This window comes from Mesocricetus auratus, unplaced genomic scaffold, assembly GCF_017639785.1.
Source record: "Mesocricetus auratus isolate SY011 unplaced genomic scaffold, BCM_Maur_2.0 Super-Scaffold_15014, whole genome shotgun sequence".
Classification (NCBI taxonomy): domain Eukaryota; kingdom Metazoa; phylum Chordata; class Mammalia; order Rodentia; family Cricetidae; genus Mesocricetus; species Mesocricetus auratus.
Genome location: NW_024429186.1, coordinates 78,976,221 through 78,993,139, shown reverse-complemented (window position 1 = coordinate 78,993,139; position 16,919 = coordinate 78,976,221). Strand labels below are relative to the sequence as shown.

The window sequence follows — 16,919 nt, the reverse complement described above, 5'->3', positions numbered from 1 at the left end:
GATTTCATGGGGCTCTCTAGCTGTCCCCAAAGTGCGAGGCTTAGCTGAAGGGATTGAGTGGAGCTTAACCCTGCAAAATCCCCCTTACCAGGTCTGGGGGTAACCTCTAGGAGAGCAGATCATTGTCATACCCCCCCTCCCGCGTCCCTGCCCCCCGCCAACCCCGCTCCCAGGCTGTAGATCTGGTGGTAAGGGAGGTGCCTTTTACCTGGAGACTGATTTGCAGAGGATTTTTGGACTTCTTCCGGATGCCGGAGCATGGAATGATGGGAGGCAAGGAGGACTTCTGGTCTCTGGACATAAGGAAAATCACAGCGGCGAGGGCCTCATGGTTCCCTTCCCACCGTCCTTCAACTGCAAGGCGAGAGGTGTAGGCAAACCCTGACTTCTATGACGTTTGCGGGGTACATCACAACACCTCCCTTGTCCTCTCCGTCCCCGGCGGGGTGCGTGGGCAGTGAGGTCAGCTGCTGTGCCGGAGAGCAGGAGGGCGGGCGGGGTGTGAGGGCCAGGCAGCAGCCCAGCAATAATTGTTTCACACAGCAGGCTTCGTTTGGAGAACAGAGGTATCCCTTAGGCCGCTGGCAGCTGCGGGAGGAATGAGGCCATCCTCCTCCTCCGAGTCTCGCTGCAGCAGCACTCAAATGGAAAAGCAGACGATTTCATTCTCATATAAAATTCGTCGCTTTACTCATGGATTATTATTTTTCATCAATTTTTAACTTGGAAGAATAACATTAATTTTTTTTTTATTTCAAATACTGAGGTTTTAGCTACTAGCCACCACATGACAGCTTTCATGGCTGGACCTCAGAATATACCTCTGACATCTCTGGTCACTGGACTGGAATTAGCAAGAGCTTAGATGTCTTACTGGTTTATGTAACGTTAGAGTTGTTTTATGCTATCCTATTTTATTGGAAAGCTAGCTCTAGATTTGGGTTTTGGCTGTCCCTTCACTAGATTCAAACATGTTTAAAAGCTTCTTTTATGCCCTGTGTCAGGTTGATTCTCCTTGGCACTGAGAGTGAAGTAGAAAAGTCAAAAACTTAGACTTGGTTTGCGTGAACACTCTATACCTCGGGATTTATAAATTCATTTCATTGGATATGGCTTTAAAAAAGTCTATAAAATCTATGAAAAGGGTTAACTTAAAACTAGTAACACATGGTTGGGTATGCATAGATAATCTTTAAAAAACCGTATGGCGTGATTCCATTTTGGGATCTGAGCCACATGTGGCTTGCTGCCATCTTTAGGCAGCAACAGGGCTGGTCGACATTTTGCTAGGGTTGGAGATGGCAGGTGCCATGCGACCTCACCTTCTCTGGGCAGCCATGTGTCTGCTTGCCAGCTTTGCTGGGCTGGAGAAGATGGATGTCACGTGACATCACCACACTCTTAATCAAATGTGACCACCGGGAGAGGACACACCAAGCAGGCAACACTAGGTCTCCAAAGTATTTTATATTAGGATGGATTTTTTTGTGATAATTCCTGTCTTTTTTCTAAAAACGAAGTTTGTAAGTAAATACCAGATATTAAATACTAAATAGTTTGTACTGTTAAATAAAACCCACAAATGCTGAGGTTTTGGTGGCCCTAACATTTCCACACCGAGGCATCATCTTGCGCCCAGACCTAGGTTGGAGAGTGAGGTTGGCAACATTGAGGTTTCTCAAGATTCCAATTGCACAAGAAAATAGAACTTCCCTCTGATTGCGTGGGCCAACATCGAGCAAACAAGTATTTCCTCTGATAAACCTTCCAGCATGGATGTTAGTTTTCAGTGGCTGTGTGCTGAGTGTGTCAGCACCAGTCACGTGGGCTTCTCTTGTGTGTGAGTTGGGAGTCTCTCATTTGTGATGCCCTTTCTTACTGAGCCATCTTTCTGGCTCGCTGTAACATCTCGATGCGGTCTTTTGAAAATATTACTATTTAATGATCATGGAAGCTAAAATAATGCAGACGACTACAGAATGTCAGGGATAGACGCCAATGAAGGCATTTCAGCATAAAAACTCGTTCACAGATGTCCTTATGTTAGTAAGCTGTTTGTTATTATTTGTTATTATTATTATTATTATTATTATTGTAGCAAGCATCCCTAGCAGAGTGAGCAGAAGACTTTCCTACCACGTACTAGGGTGATAGCTAGAGGACACCAGCTTGAAATCTTAAAAATTCACTTAGAATATGCAGCCTCCTTTATCATCTATCTTGTTTTAATAAAAATAAAGTGATTCTCCTAGTGTTCCTCAAATCTTTGAGTAATATTTACTCTGAAGCAAAACGCCCTGCGTTTATCCTGTGGCCTCACCTCCCTGGCATTCTGCCATTGCCTGCAGCGGTGTGCATACCCCAATTTGAAAGCTCTCGCATCGTGCGTGTGGGTTTGGATAAGAAGAAAGGGCCCTGTGTACCAAGTTGGGGCATGTGGGGCTTAGCCTCAACTCTGACATTAACTAGTTGTTGCCCAATTTCAAGTCACTTGATGTCACTGGATCTCACGTTTCTTCCACAACAAAATGAAGAAGTTCAAAGTTCATTAACATTTTTATTATTTAATTACACTACCCTACAAAGATTGGATATTGTATTTACAGCGAAAATTATTGTGCAGATTTTTGACATTTAGAGATGCTGATATTTAAAGAATTCTGCAATGAAACATACGTGACAACGAGCTGCTCGTGTGATAGACTACTACTACTAAATCTACATGGCTTAAAAATTCTCCAGTGTTTCATTAAATAATTCCAATTATCAGTTTCCATGTTCCTTTTTTGAGTGGGTAAAATATTTACTAGATAAAACTGATCATCAACACCCGCTGTCTGCTAGCCAGACTTAGATAGTGATGAACAGCATGAATCTCAGTCTCATCTTACGCCCCTTTCCTGTTTAGGATATCCTGATTAGGAAGCCATGTGCTATGGTGTCACCTGCTACATGGTTCTCTGGAGGGGGGTTGACACTGTTTACACTTTTTGAGGTGTCAGGGTGGCAGTTGGCTCTGAGCTGCAGAGACAGCAGACCCCCTCCACAGCCTTCTTCCACCTTTGCCATCTGGGCTCCAGAGGACATTGCCCTCACAGAGTTCTCATCAGGTTCTCTCAGCAAAGCAACCAACCCTACTTCTATCAAAGTCCCTTCCTTCTCAGTGTTCATATGTGAGTCCCAAAGACCCACCTGTTTAAGAAAGGAAGTGATTCTTGTTCAGGATCAGTACTATGTAGTCTGGAAGAGCTATAAAAGCTCACAAAGAAACTCAATTTTCAGTTGCAAACCTGTGCCTAATTCAGTATGACTTCCCCCCTGAGATTGGTGAGCTCATGTCCAGGACACCTTATTTCCTAACCAGCAGGCACTCAGAGAGCACAACAGCATCATTTTGGATTCCTAAGTAAAGAGTGAAAACAGCACAAGCCAGTAGGTAATCAGTGGATGCCAAGGGAGTGGGGGAGAGTCCATGAGGGGGACCAAAGCCTGGACTCTGTAATGACAGCGAGTAAAGGACTCTTGTCTGAAACTGGACAATGTGTAGGGTGAAATCATGTAGTTTATAACAATTAACTTCAGTTGTTCGATTTAAATTTGTGAAGTCAATGGAATTAACCAGCCTCTCTTTTCTGTCTGGACTTGGTGATAACTGTCAAAGTTTTCCTTAAGTGTTGTTAATGCTAGCAGGGATGTTGCATCTTATTGCAATGCTACGATAATTTGAAGTGTATATCTTCTGTGTATACACACACCCACGTGCACACAGATGTTTTTGTGTTTTGATGTATGTGCCTGTATTCATCTATATGTATGCACATACAAGCTCACAGAGATAGATAGGATGGTGCTGTGGTTTGGATGTGATTGGTACCCAAGGATTCATGTGCTGTAATGTTGGTGTCCAGTGTACTAGTGTTATTGGTGGTGAGGTAGTGGGACTTTTGAGTGGTGGACACTAATGGAGACTGTTGTGTCACTGGAGACATGGCCCTTGAAAGGAATTAAGGTAGTTCTCATGGGACTGGTAGTTTCATACAGGAACAGCTTATTGTAAACATAGAATCTGCCCCTTAAGTTATTTTTGGACTCATATCTCATGATATGACCTCCCCATACACGTACCTGCCAAGACACCATCACCGCAAGATACCCAGAAAAACCCCAAAAGGACAGTTACCTCATATTATTCTTTCAGCTTCCCAAGCTATGAGCCAAATAAACCTTTTTTATCACTATTTAGCCTCCGGTATTTTACCACAGCAATGATAAATGAACCAAATTAGAAGGCAACTTTCACAACACCCTCAATGATAGTTGTCCTTGTTTTTCACAACCTTATGTTATCTCTTCACATGTATGGGTTTCTGGATTTCTGTCATGAGCTTCCTAGTCCAGATCCTGTGATTTCATGATGGCAATGGTCCTCAGACAGCCAGGGTGGAAAAGAGGGCTGCCCTCTCTTTTCTAGTCACATTAGTGTGGTGGCAGCCCTGTAGGAGGTGCTGGCAGGGGATGTAACCCAGGACATAAGGACAGTTTCACTGATGCCTGATGGAAAACCATTAGTTGGCGTTTAATTTAAAAATGTAGTCTCCACATATGTATTATTAACAAAGCAAAGAATCTTTCTCTCACCTCTTTCTGAAAAGCTTTCAAATGAACCACATACTTAAAGAACAACACAGGAGTGGTGTAAAGCATTATCATTCTAGAAGTGGAGACATTATTTATCAACATAGGTTGATGCATCTACATATGGATTTTACAGTGTGTGTGTCTTTGTGTGTGTGTCTGTGTGTCTCTTTCTGTCTCTGCGCATGTGTGTATGTGTGTCTGCATCTTTGTGTGTGTCTGTGCATGTGTCTCTGTGTGTGTATGCGTCTTTGTGTTTGTCTGTGTGTGTGTCTGTGTCTTTGTGTGTGTGTGTGTGTGTTTAAGATTCTAACTGAACTATCGGGAGGTATTGGAATTTTCTTCTGGACATTTTCATCATTTTTTAGAATGAAGATTTCTTCTAGAAAGAAGCACAGTTTCACGGCTGTCATATTAACAGGCATCCAGCAGTCTGAGCACCAGTGTCAGTGCCTCCCATTTTCTTTCAGAAGTGGGAGTAAGCATCTGGAGGCTAGGACTGCAGGGAGGCTGTGACCATGTGTGGCCAGACACTGGCCACCCAGCATTCCTCTTCCCTGCAGGAGGGGGCCATTCTGAATGGTCTCTCGCCCTTCACCGTTTCTATGCATTTGGTCAGGCAGGCAGTGGAAGTGAGACTTCCATGAGGCACAGACTCTGCTAGGACCCATGGATGTGAGTCAGAGGCTTTCCAAAGGCAGGAGTTAGGAAGTAGACAGCCTGCCGCTCACAGCTTTAACTGTGTTTGTTCTTCTTGGTGCTGACTGGCAATCAAACGGCTCATTAAAGATGTTGCTATTGTTTACTTAGAGCCTGGAGTATTTTGTGTAATCCAAGCGTCTTAGTGACCACATTAGCTGTGCTCTCTCTGGTCATTAGCTGCTAGCTTTTGGTGCACGATGTTTTGACTACTACCTTTTCACCTAAAGCAAGCAACAGAGGAAAGCTCAATACTCACTTTAATTAGAGGCACTACATTTTGGAAAATAGTTTCAAATGAAATAATTTTCATGAACGTTGCAAAGGCATTGAGAAGTTTCCATACTGTAAGTTTAGAACTTCCACAGTTTTAGGAAATAATTTTCATTTCATTGAGTTCATTTGAGGTTGCAACAAAGCAAGATGATTTTCACAGTAAGGGTGTGTTTCCCAGGATGTTTGGCATTTCCCATAACTATGGGTAGGAATGGTAAACTAATAGTTCATTTAGGCTTTTCCCAGTTCCTTACACTTTGCCTGGTGATATGGAAATTCAAGAAGTAGAAATCAGGCTGAAGGCCACCAGAACCCCATTACTTCTACAAATAAGAGCTCTACATGGCCCTTGAAGAAATAAGCCATTAAGATGTGTGTGTGGGCTTAGCGGGTGAGTGCTGGGAAGGTGGCTAAGTCTGGAAAATATTTGCATATTATGGGCCTGAGTGTGATTCCAGAATCCATCCCTGAAAACAACAGCCAGCTGTGATCGAATACACACTTGCACTACAGAAATGGAGACAGGAAGATCTCTGTGTGTCACTGGCCAGCCAGCTCAGTCTACTTGGCTTGTGGAGTTCCAAGCCTGTCTCAGAAAAAGATGAGTAGCTGAGGAGGAGTGACCCAGAGTCTTCCTCTGGCCTCCACATGCACACCCCACGCATTTGCAACCACCAGTACACTTCTATGAGTATCCACATTCACAAAAGTCACTAGGCTGATAGGAGACACCAATTGAAGGAGAACAAACCATGAGGGGGGAAATAAAGAGAAAGGAGAAAAAAGGGATGTGTGACATAGACAAGAAGAGAGAAGAGAACTGAAGAGAGAAGGAAACAAAGAATGAGTTGAGAGGGAAAGGGGAAGGAAAGGACAGGGGTGTAGTGTGGCTAGGACTTGAGTTAGCACCTGATTGACAGGACAGGCTACTCCATTGGAGCACTGTCCTGTGAGGCTGACTAACGTAACTGCACACTCCTGATGTGAAGATCAAGTAGCCATATGATCTCATTCTGCCAAGGTAGAATAATTACCCCCTAGAGTTATCTAATAGGCATGGACAGAGAGGAGCTGGTCTTTCCTTGTGAGGAAGCCACAACAGGCAGTGTCAGAACTGAGGTTATATGCATGGTCTTGGCCTCTGATGGCTGGGCTTCATGATCCTGTCCCTCTTCTTCTGTGGACCAGATATCCAAGCCAATCAGCCAACCAACCAGCTTAATGGTGGTCTTATTTATCTTCAACGGTAGGTTTTGGTCGCTACCAGGCTGACAAATTATTCATACAAACCAACCTTCTTTTCCTGTAGGTGCTAGGATCCAACACCTCTCTTAATATTATGAAGGTGTGTTTCCCCTCACTATGGTTCATCTACAGGTTTCATGTGCAGCTGTGAATATGATTACTAATGGAGAGACACTGACCTCATTCACCCAGTGAATCCAGGTTCAAGATGTTCATCTAACCCTGGCATGGGATCCATTCCTTATAACCTGGGAGGGAAGGACACAGTTAAAACCATCAGTGGTACACACTGGGTGCTTCTTGCCTTGCTTCTTGCCTCTGAAGGAGCTGCTGAGATGCCTACACAGGGGATGCAGATGGGGAGATGATGGGGGACGTCCTTCTGCATATAGGCTTCTCTTGTTGATTGATGAATAAAACACTGTTTGGCCAAAAGAAGCAGGAAGACAGGTGGGGCTAGGACACAAGAAGAATTCAGGGAAGGGTAGACAGAAAGAGATCAGGAAGAGGATGTAATGTAGCCGGCAAAAGACCTATAAGCTAAGGCCACGTGAAAATGCATAGACTTATAGAAATGAGTTAGTAATTAAGACAGAGAGAGCCAATAAGAAGCCCTAGCCATCGGACAACAATTTAATAGTTAATGTAAGTCTTTGTGTGTTTATTTGGGGCCAAGGTAAGCAGTGGGACCTGGCAGGACAAGAAACCTCTGCCACAGGGAGCTGCAGGCAGGATAACTTGCTGATTGAGCTAGCATTCCTGTCACTCATTGCTCTTCAGTTCTTCCCTTTCCTATAGCTAGTTTGGCTTGTTTCAATGGCCTCAGGAGTTTAATGAACAGAGACTGCAGAGATGATTCATGGTTACATAGGCTTAGGGTGCAACCATGAGGACTGGGGTTCAGATTCCAGTAGCCATGTAACAAGTCATGCATCCCATGAATTTGAATAACTCCATCTCTAAAGTACCTGGTGCCTTCCTCTGGCTTCCACGTGCTTTAAGTGTGAGCACATGCACACACGCACAAACACACATGCACTCACTCACACAAACATCTTAAGACAATGAAAGAGTTTAATGAATGTAAGTAGCAAGAGGAAAACAGAACTATCATGGCAAATTGGAATGAGACCAACTCACAAGTACCTCAGAATTAGGGAGGCCAAGTTAACTAGCTTTATTGAAAGGAAATTAGTAGTCTTTTCTTTATCAGACACATAACTAGGTAGCATACGTCTCTTCTAGAATGAATGCCCATTTTCAATTGCTGGTTTTGTGAACCCCAGACCCTTATACATGATTTGCACGCCACAGATTGTCTTCATAACCTGATGTTTGTAAAACTATTTCTTTAATTAATTATCTCTCATATAGGTATTGAGGACTCGTTTCTTGACCTTGTCCATACTATATGAAGTTTTGTTAGAGAGCCAATGGGTAACAATAGGGTCTGCACGACCCTTCTGTGTTCACAGCCATAGCCTTTGGTACAAAGGTGGGAATCTAAATTTACTGAACTATATAACCTTAGACACAGATTTTAGCCAGTCTTACAAATTAGACCAATCAGAATCTTTTCCTAGATTCTTTCCACGGTGCTATCACTATATGAACCTAGAAGCTTCCATCAACCACATTTCTTTCTACATAGGAATGTGACGGAGGAAATCACACTAACACCCAAAGAAAGAGAAGCAAGCCTGGTGACAGTTGAGCCCTTGGCTCTAGGTCGTGTCAGCTTCCTTTTTTATTGTTGAGTCATGCAAACCCAAGTACTCTTTTCATAGTTGAAGCTGCTGTACTTCAGATGTTTCTACTTTATAGCCAAGGGACGTCGGAATCTGGTGATGTCGGATGTTTCTACTTTATAGCCAAGGGACGTTGGAATATGGTGATGTCGTAGCTTCATTGTGTAGGCCTATCTCACGACACACTGTTCACATTTTCCTGTTATTTCTGAGGTTCGTAGCCTACACACACTCATCCTAACTTCTGCTGCAGCCGTTTCCCAGAACTCACATCCACTGGTGTTTCCCAACAAATTAAGGAACTAATAGGAAAATTAAACAATATTCCTGCTGGAGCTTCTTATTGCATTTTCCTTTAAAAAAAAGCATTACATTAAAATTATTGGCCAACTGCCAGAAGCCTGAAATACAGCTGCATTTTGTGAATTAATTAAATGCCATAACCCCATTTGCAGTTTTTCAGTCCCCGGAACGATTGCTATAAAAAGCGCACTCAATAAAAGGAATGTGTTGTGTAATCTAGTGTATGTTAGATGTAGGTGGTCTGAAAACGATTTCACTGCATTCTTACTTTCACTGGGGAAGTCAGGAAACCCTGTTTCTAACGTGTGGGTGCATTCAAGCAAAGGAAGTCAGCTAAGCCCTTTCCACGACATTATGCTATGTAATCCTCTCTGTGTTTTCAGTCAGTGTGGAATTAGCTGATCTGCCCTATCGGCTACTGTGGAGAAGACGCCATACATCCTGTCTTTGCTGTAATTACGAACATTCCTTTGCCATTTCCTTTTGTTGACTTTACTTATATTTTGTATCGTGGCTTTAGTAACTGGGGTGTCTTTGGGGTGAGGAAAATCCCTTATTTCCGATCTCTGTCATTTACGGGTGGTGACTCACAGCACCCTCTGAGCATGTCCGAGACTGTTTGTCTTGGTGTGGCCTATGATGAGCATGGCTTTTCATTTCAGTGCCAGAGTACCTTTCCCAGAGTATTTAGGAAGATCATGAGAACTGGTAAACTTCACCGTTTCCTTGCTAAGATACCCTAGCATTTATAGCTTAACTTTTTCTTACCTGTCAGCTGGGTTTCTTCTGATTCACTTTTTCCATATAGTATTTTTGTTTTTCTTTTCTACTTTTTGTTGATAATTTATCTGCGTATGTGTACACTCATAGCATAGCATGCCTATGGAAGTCAAAAGCCTCGGGGGGGGTCAGTTCTCTTTACCACTTAGGTCCTAGGAATTCAACTTAGGGTGTCAGGCTGGGTGGCAAATAACTTTACCCACTGAGCCATCTCTCTGGCACTGAGATATTATTTAATAAACTATCCCACTGACTTCATTTTGTTTTGAAATATGAATCATCCCTAAATTGTAAAGCTGTGGTAGCTTTGTGTGCTAGTTGATGCTTTGTGTTAATTACGAACATTTAACAAGCTTCATTTAAGTGGTAAAATGACTCTGGGGTCTTTTTCGGAGTTTAACACATAAGGGACTGCAGGGAAATTGAACATCTGGCTCCGCATTTCTCCCAGCTAACAAGACAGCTTCTAAGCTATGCATTCTTCATCGATTAAAAAACATAAACCGGTTCTGGGAACCAAAGCCAGGACCTTGCAAATGTGAGGGAAAGCACTCTACGATGAAGCTAGCTTCCTAACCTCATGGGATGTCTGTCCTTAGGAGTCAGATCACCTGGCCTTTTCCGCAGGTCTCCTCTCTGTCACAGAGCGGCCGTGACAGTTCCACATTTGATGTCCTGACAAGCCACTGCACTGGGCAGAAAAATGGTCTATCACGAGGGGGTGGAGCTTCCCTGGGATCTGTCCTTGAATGTTCCGGTCCACACATCCTTTACCAGCATGCAGTTGACAGTATGGTGTTTCTGTCATTGAATCTCTTGATGGAGGTGACTGGGCAGAATGGGCAGATGGTTGCACAAAGAGAGCAGGTCTAGGGTAGGACCACAGAGAAATAGGTGCACTAGAACATGACATTCCCTCCCCCTGCTATTGCTTAGTCTTCTCAGAAAAGAACACACATTGGTTTTGCTGTAGTATATTCTATCCCACAGAAGTAGAAAATGCTGGTCACAGAAGTCTTCCCATCTCAAAGAGACCCTTGATGCCTAATTTTCATCAATTCTGGTGGCTGAAAGGAGAGAACTTCTTTTCCTAATGCTCTTTCCTCTGGAAGAACAGAGCCAGAGAGCTGTGTGAAGCCATTTGTATGGTTTCAAGGATACCATCTCCATTTTCAGTTTGTGCTGGTACAACACAATGCCACTACTGACTGACTGAACCAGACAAGACAACACAAGACAAGACAAGATGAAACAAAACCTAGAAATTTTCTTCCCACAGTGAGGAAGACTGGAAGTCTGTGACCAGGGTGGCAGTTTGGTCAGGCTTTGGTGGGGACCCCTTCTGGGTTGCAGAGAGAGTCCTTTTCTTTTCCATCCTCACTTGGCACAGAGCAGGCACACTACTCTTTTTGTTATATTTTTATATGAGCACTACTTGCTCATGATATAATTACATTCTAAGGTCCATCCTCTTAATATAATCACACTGAGACTTAGAATTCCAATTTATGAACCCTGGGGGTGTGTGTGCATGAAGTCTATAGCAACCTCCTAGAGTACAGGGAAATATATGACCACAAACGTAACCCTCCCTTTTTTGGCACCTAGTGTGGACCCTTCTGAAGATCACCACAACCCCCATGGGTTGATGTCACTCTAGAGGATGCATAGCATCAGATGAAGAAGCTGTACTGTAGTCATGGTGTTGGGTATACTTCCTATACCATTCTGAAGGTAGACATGCTGTTTCTGGAAATTGCAGTGTGTCTTCTCTTTTGCAGAGGAAATTAACCTGTGCCGATGGAGAGTCGGGATCAAATTCCATGTGCTCTTCTGAGTTGTGTAGAAGGGAACAGTTCCTCCGGCACTGGGAGGAAAAATTGGAAGAGTCTGAACACAGAGGAGAATCCAGGGACCAGAACTGAACAAGTGACACGCCATAGGTGGTGTTACTGAGGACAGAACAATGAATCCTGGATTGAACTTCTCGAATCCAGTGAGATGGGCTCGATTCCGTTTCATTTTCACCTGCTGGAGTTCCCACGCTCTCTACTGGGCTGCCCTCCCTCCCACAGACATGCTCCTCCGCCGGCTTCAACTCTGGACTTTGTGCATAGTTGTCCTTCTCCCCCTTTGTGCTCATGGAAAAATAGAAACTGTCAGAATAAACCCCTGGTGTGGATTGGGTCACTGTCGTTGGTCTTTACCAAGAAAATGCTTATAACTGTTTTCTTCTTCCCCCAGGAGTTATCTCAAGTCACAGAAACAGGCAAAGAAAATGTGAGTTGACAATCAAGAATCATTCTGTCTTTTGACAGACAAAAAATTTAAAATAGAATAGCTCTCTTTTCGGAATCAGTGCCATAATGCTTCTCACTAACAGTTGGCGTCATTGCTGAACAAGGCATTCAGTGTGGCAATGCTCCTTCTACCTTGCCTTATCGTTTGCAAGATGTCCACAACGGGCCTGTGTTAGTCCGTTTTGCCCTATTGTGGTAGAACACCTGAAGGAGGATAACTTTAAAAGAAAACAAGACTTCTTCTGGCACACGGTTCTGGAGGTCTGATGTCAGGGATTACATCTAGTGATGGCTGTTTCCGCTGTCAGAATACTGAGGTGGCACAGACTTTCAGATGGGAAGACACCAGTAGTCAACACTGGGGTTCCACCTTCATGTGGTATGCTATCCCTGTCAGGCCCTACCTCATAACACCACAGATTAGATTCCCATGCTCCCAATGTCTCACAATGGGAGTTAGCTTTCAACACAGAAGTCCTCCAGAGGACATGCACAAACCATGTGCAAAGCACAGCAGGGTTTGTTTACAGACAAGGGAATGGAAATGCAAGGAGTTGATTAATAGACTCAGGAGTCACATGAAAAAGATGTGGGGCGGGGCACCTACCCCAGGGGTCTGCTCTGCTTCACCTCCCAACTTGTGAGAGATAAGCTTGATTGTCAACTTGATTGGATTAAAAGCTCCTGGGAGATGGTCAAGCATGCCTTTGGGAGTGTGTGTAGGGGCGCTTCCAGCGGTGACTGACTAAAGTGGAAGACCCATCCTGAGTGGGAAAGGGGAGTGACTCGATGGTACAGGAGTGCTCTGTTTTCAGATGACACGAGGGGAGCAACTTCCATTCTCTTAGGATCATGAACTCTGCCTCACGCAGAACATGGCAGAGGCTGCGACCTATGAGACAATGAGCCAACATAAAAACCTTTCCTCCTTCAGGATGCTCACTGAGCTGTCTGTCACAGTTGTTTAAAAGACTACACACTGTAGTATGCTACCCCTAGACCAAAGGAAATGCATTATTACAGCCCTACCTTTAATACGGAAAGACTAGGAAAGAGAAATGAAGTGTTATCACCCTCTGCAATTTAACAAGCATCCCATGTCTATCTACCAGGTCACCCTGAACACGTAAATCAGTGCTGGGCAGAGTTCAGGTCCACTCAGAGTCTCTCGTTAGAATGAAAGCTCAAAGGGGCCCAAGAGGTTTCTGGGTCTCCGTCTAAGTTTCTCTTGGGGACTGGCAGTCATCAGTGTCACGAGGAAAAACTCCAGCTAGAATGATGACTAGGGTTACATTAAATTTACAAATTTACTTAGGGAAAATCCAGATCGGTAAGAGTGATCATAACTTCTGATGTGTAGGGGCACAAAGTGTTGATCTGCTTGCTGAGGCTGGGGTCTGAAAATGCAAAGCTGCCTGCCTTTTCCCTCTTGCTGGGTACTCTGTGACTCGTATGCAGCTCTGCAGTAGTTCGAGGAGAAGCGCCAGTTCTGTGTGGTTGGCACGCCGCTTGGTTATGGAAATTACTAACTTGGTTATTCTTAGAATAACAAGTTATGGCCTTGCCACAGATATTCTCATGTGCTGTTACTCTTAGCTCTCTTCTGGTATGCTTACTTCTCACTGGACTTCTATTTACCTCAAAACATGTAATTAAAGTCCCTCATGGTGCAGACACTGTTTTATACTCTAGAAAGAGATCACTTTTAAAGAATTGCTTGGACTCATGAAGATCACATTTTAGTACTTAAAAATCACACCACATAACTTTCACAGATTCACCTGTGGCTATCTCCATTAAAAAAAGAAGAAAAACGGAAGCTTGACTTTTATTAACAAGATTTGAACTGATAGATCTACTTACCATAGTTCCCATTCTCCCCATTTCCTGGTACATGGTTTTACATTGTATTACTTTGGCCTCATCTGGAGGAGTGAAGCCAGGGAACCAAAGGTCAACAATGAGTTGTAAGCAGAAGCAAATTCAGCCACTCCTAAGCTGCAGCACTCCAGTGCCAGCACGAAATTCTCCAGGACATTTCTTCTGCTGTGACACAGAGATGAAACATTTTTCTAACTATTCTTTATCAATAAAAACTCGGGAGTTAGATATTGGGGTAAAAGCTTGAATGTGACCTCTCTCTCTCTCTCTCTCTCTCTCTCTCTCTCTCTCTCTCTCTCTCTCTCTCTCTCTCTCTCTCTCTCTCTCTCTCTCTCTTTCCTCAACCCAAAAGGACCGAGAATCTCCCCAAGACCCTCCTACTACTTCCTGTGTCCTTGGTCCTTCAAAACCTCCATGGCTAATTTGGGTCAGTTAGTAGCTACCTCTGCCCTCTGATTGAAAGTAAACGTGATTGGTTATTGGCAGTCTTGGGAGCAGCAGAATGAGTTCAAACTATCCCACAATGTAGAAGTGGGAAGTGGGTGACGCTGGAGTTCATGGCTGTCTCATGGGTCTGTGCTCCCAAATGGCTAATGTAAAAAGGTCTCCTCCTTTACCTACTCTCGATGGACATGGAGCATTACAGATACAGTTTGTCTCTCTGGGAATATATGGGGAGGACCCTATCTATTTTACCTCTGGATAACTCAGCATGTGATGATATAACATGTTTGAAGGAAAGCACAGTAAATCATTTTGCATTAGGACCATGTGAGTAGCTGGGTGCCATGCTGTGCTTACACAGCACAACCAGCAGGGGCTAAGCAGTCGTTGTGCAATGATCTTTCCACTAGATTTAACGGCTCCATTCACTAACGGCTCTTCTTGCTTCCCCTGGTCTGTTCTTGGTTACCAGTCCACACTGCACAGCTCTCCCTCTGGCTCCTTCCCTACTCAGTGCTTGAAGGCTTCCCTTCATACACTATATGTGTTGAATTTGTATCTGATATTGGCCTTTGATTATGAACACCATGGATTTCTGATTTTGGCCTCCTTGTACTCTGCCTTAAACCAAGTGTGACGTAAACATATTCCTTATTATGTCCAGATGACATTTGACTAGGTTAAAGGAACCCAACATCGTTCCAGTGTATACCGTCAGACTGGCCATGACATTTTTAGCATTACTGCTTTATTTGCAGTATTTGAATGACATTCAGACATTACATACAGTATCAATTTTCTTCTTTGACTTAATGAGTGAATATCTGCTTAGGCGACTGGAACTCTGGGAAATATTTTGTATGACAGGATTTTGTAATCTTAGCTGTTCAGAAAAGTTAAAAGGTGAGACATAGATACAAAGCCTATATAACATCAGTGACCAGTTGTCATGAGATCCAGGAGACACCATCAGTATCTGTTAAAGCTTTCTGGAAATGGACAGTCACTCATTCAGATATTAACTCTGTAGTAGATGAAGGAAAAAAAACTAAACTTTCAAGCAGCTAGAAGACGGAGGGGTCAGGGAGGACAAGGAGAGAAAGCTTTACAGGGTCAAGCTGCAAGAACTAGCCTTTGGCAAGCATCATACTGGGGCCCAGAAGCCCTTTCAAGTGCTCAGGATGTTACAATATGTACAACTCCTCCATTTCTCTTCAGCTCTATAGGTGTTAAATCTACTCTTAAGGCAATAAATGCATAAATGTCAAAGCCAAGTAGACAGAATCATACTATAACCAGTAGTTCCTCTTTCAAGAATTTTTCTCTTTTCCTTATCTCCATTTAGAGTCTTTTCCCAAAGACTGCAACCTCATTCTCTGTCACCTCTACAAGACTCCATGAAAAACCTGTAGTTGCAGCCAAATTTCTCTGGGACTCCTCATGGTGACTAGCCAGGGACTTTTGTTTCTGGCATGCAAGAAATGAGTCACCAGAGCCCTCCACGTTTAGGGAAAGCTCCTACTTGTCTTGCAAGGCTGGAAGGGTGGGGGATGCTACCTAAACCTGAAGTCTGCACATTCCAATGGAAAGTTTCCTTATTTCCCCTCCTTTGTATTCTTGCTTTGGCTGAGCTAACCAGCTCCTTGTTCTACCTGCTTGGGTAGACAACAGACTGAACCAAGAATCTGTCTGGGCATGAGCTCCTTGACGCCTCCCTGTCTATTGCTTGTCAGTGGGAAAATGGCGTGGCTGTGTGTAGTGGAGTTTGATGGTAACTCCCACATTAGTTTGGTTTATATTTCTTAGCCTTTGATGCCTCAAGATCCCTGGTTTCTCTGCGTTTGTTGTTTCCTGCCTATTAAATGGAGATGGTCACCATAACACAATATATATATATATATATATATATATATATATATATATATATATATATATATATTGCTTTTTCGATACAGGGTTTCTCTGTATTGTTTTGGAGCCTGTCCTGAAGCTCACTCTATAGACCAGGCTGGCTGGCTTCGAACTCAAAGAAATCTGCCTGCCTCTGCCTCCCAAGTGCTGGGATCAAAGGCATGAGTCACCACCGCCCGGCCCTAGAATGTATTTTTAAATGAGCTAAAGCCTGCCTTTTTCTGTACAATGTAAAAGTATTAATTACTTTTCTCATGAGCAAGCACCTGACAAGAAACAACCAGAGGAAGCAAAGGTTTACTGTGGCTCAGGGTTCAAGGACTACAGTCCACCAAGTCAGGGAAAGCGTGGCAGAGAGAGCATTGCAGATGAATGGCCTGAAGCTGTGGCAGGAACTTGCTCATATCTAGGAGGGCCAGGAGGCAGAAAAGGGGCAAGCTGGTGCTCCCTGGTCTTTCTCCTCCTTCCTTTAAGTCTCGTCTGGGACCCCAACCTTTGGGATGACATTGACATCATTCCCTTCTCAGAAGGTGTTTCTAGAAACACCGTCACAGATTACACCCGAAGGTGTGCTTCATCTAACCCTTTGTGTTTCTTAATGCAAACAAAATGATAATCAAAATAAAGTGTCAAAGTCATGTTTCAGTTGATTCATATCAGCTTATTGTGAGCATTTTTAAAGTGACCCATTTTCCTC

At 43.6% G+C, this 16,919-nt stretch overlaps 1 protein-coding gene across 3 annotated transcripts in view; it reads right to left on the bottom strand.

Annotated features, from left to right (window-relative positions):
- The window catches only part of Lrrc72 (leucine rich repeat containing 72), a 48,169-nt gene extending 47,747 nt beyond the window's left edge, over positions 1-422 (bottom strand). The window contains exon 1 of one of the 3 annotated variants that reach the window (XM_013117816.3): positions 209-422. In XM_013117816.3, coding sequence (XP_012973270.1) covers positions 209-301 — 93 coding nt within the window. In that variant the 5' untranslated portion in view covers positions 302-422. The remainder of the gene's footprint in view (positions 1-208) is intronic. The other 2 variants (XM_040743233.1, XM_040743236.1) reach the window with 2 other exon arrangements.
- Positions 423-16,919: the final 16,497 nt, after the last annotated feature.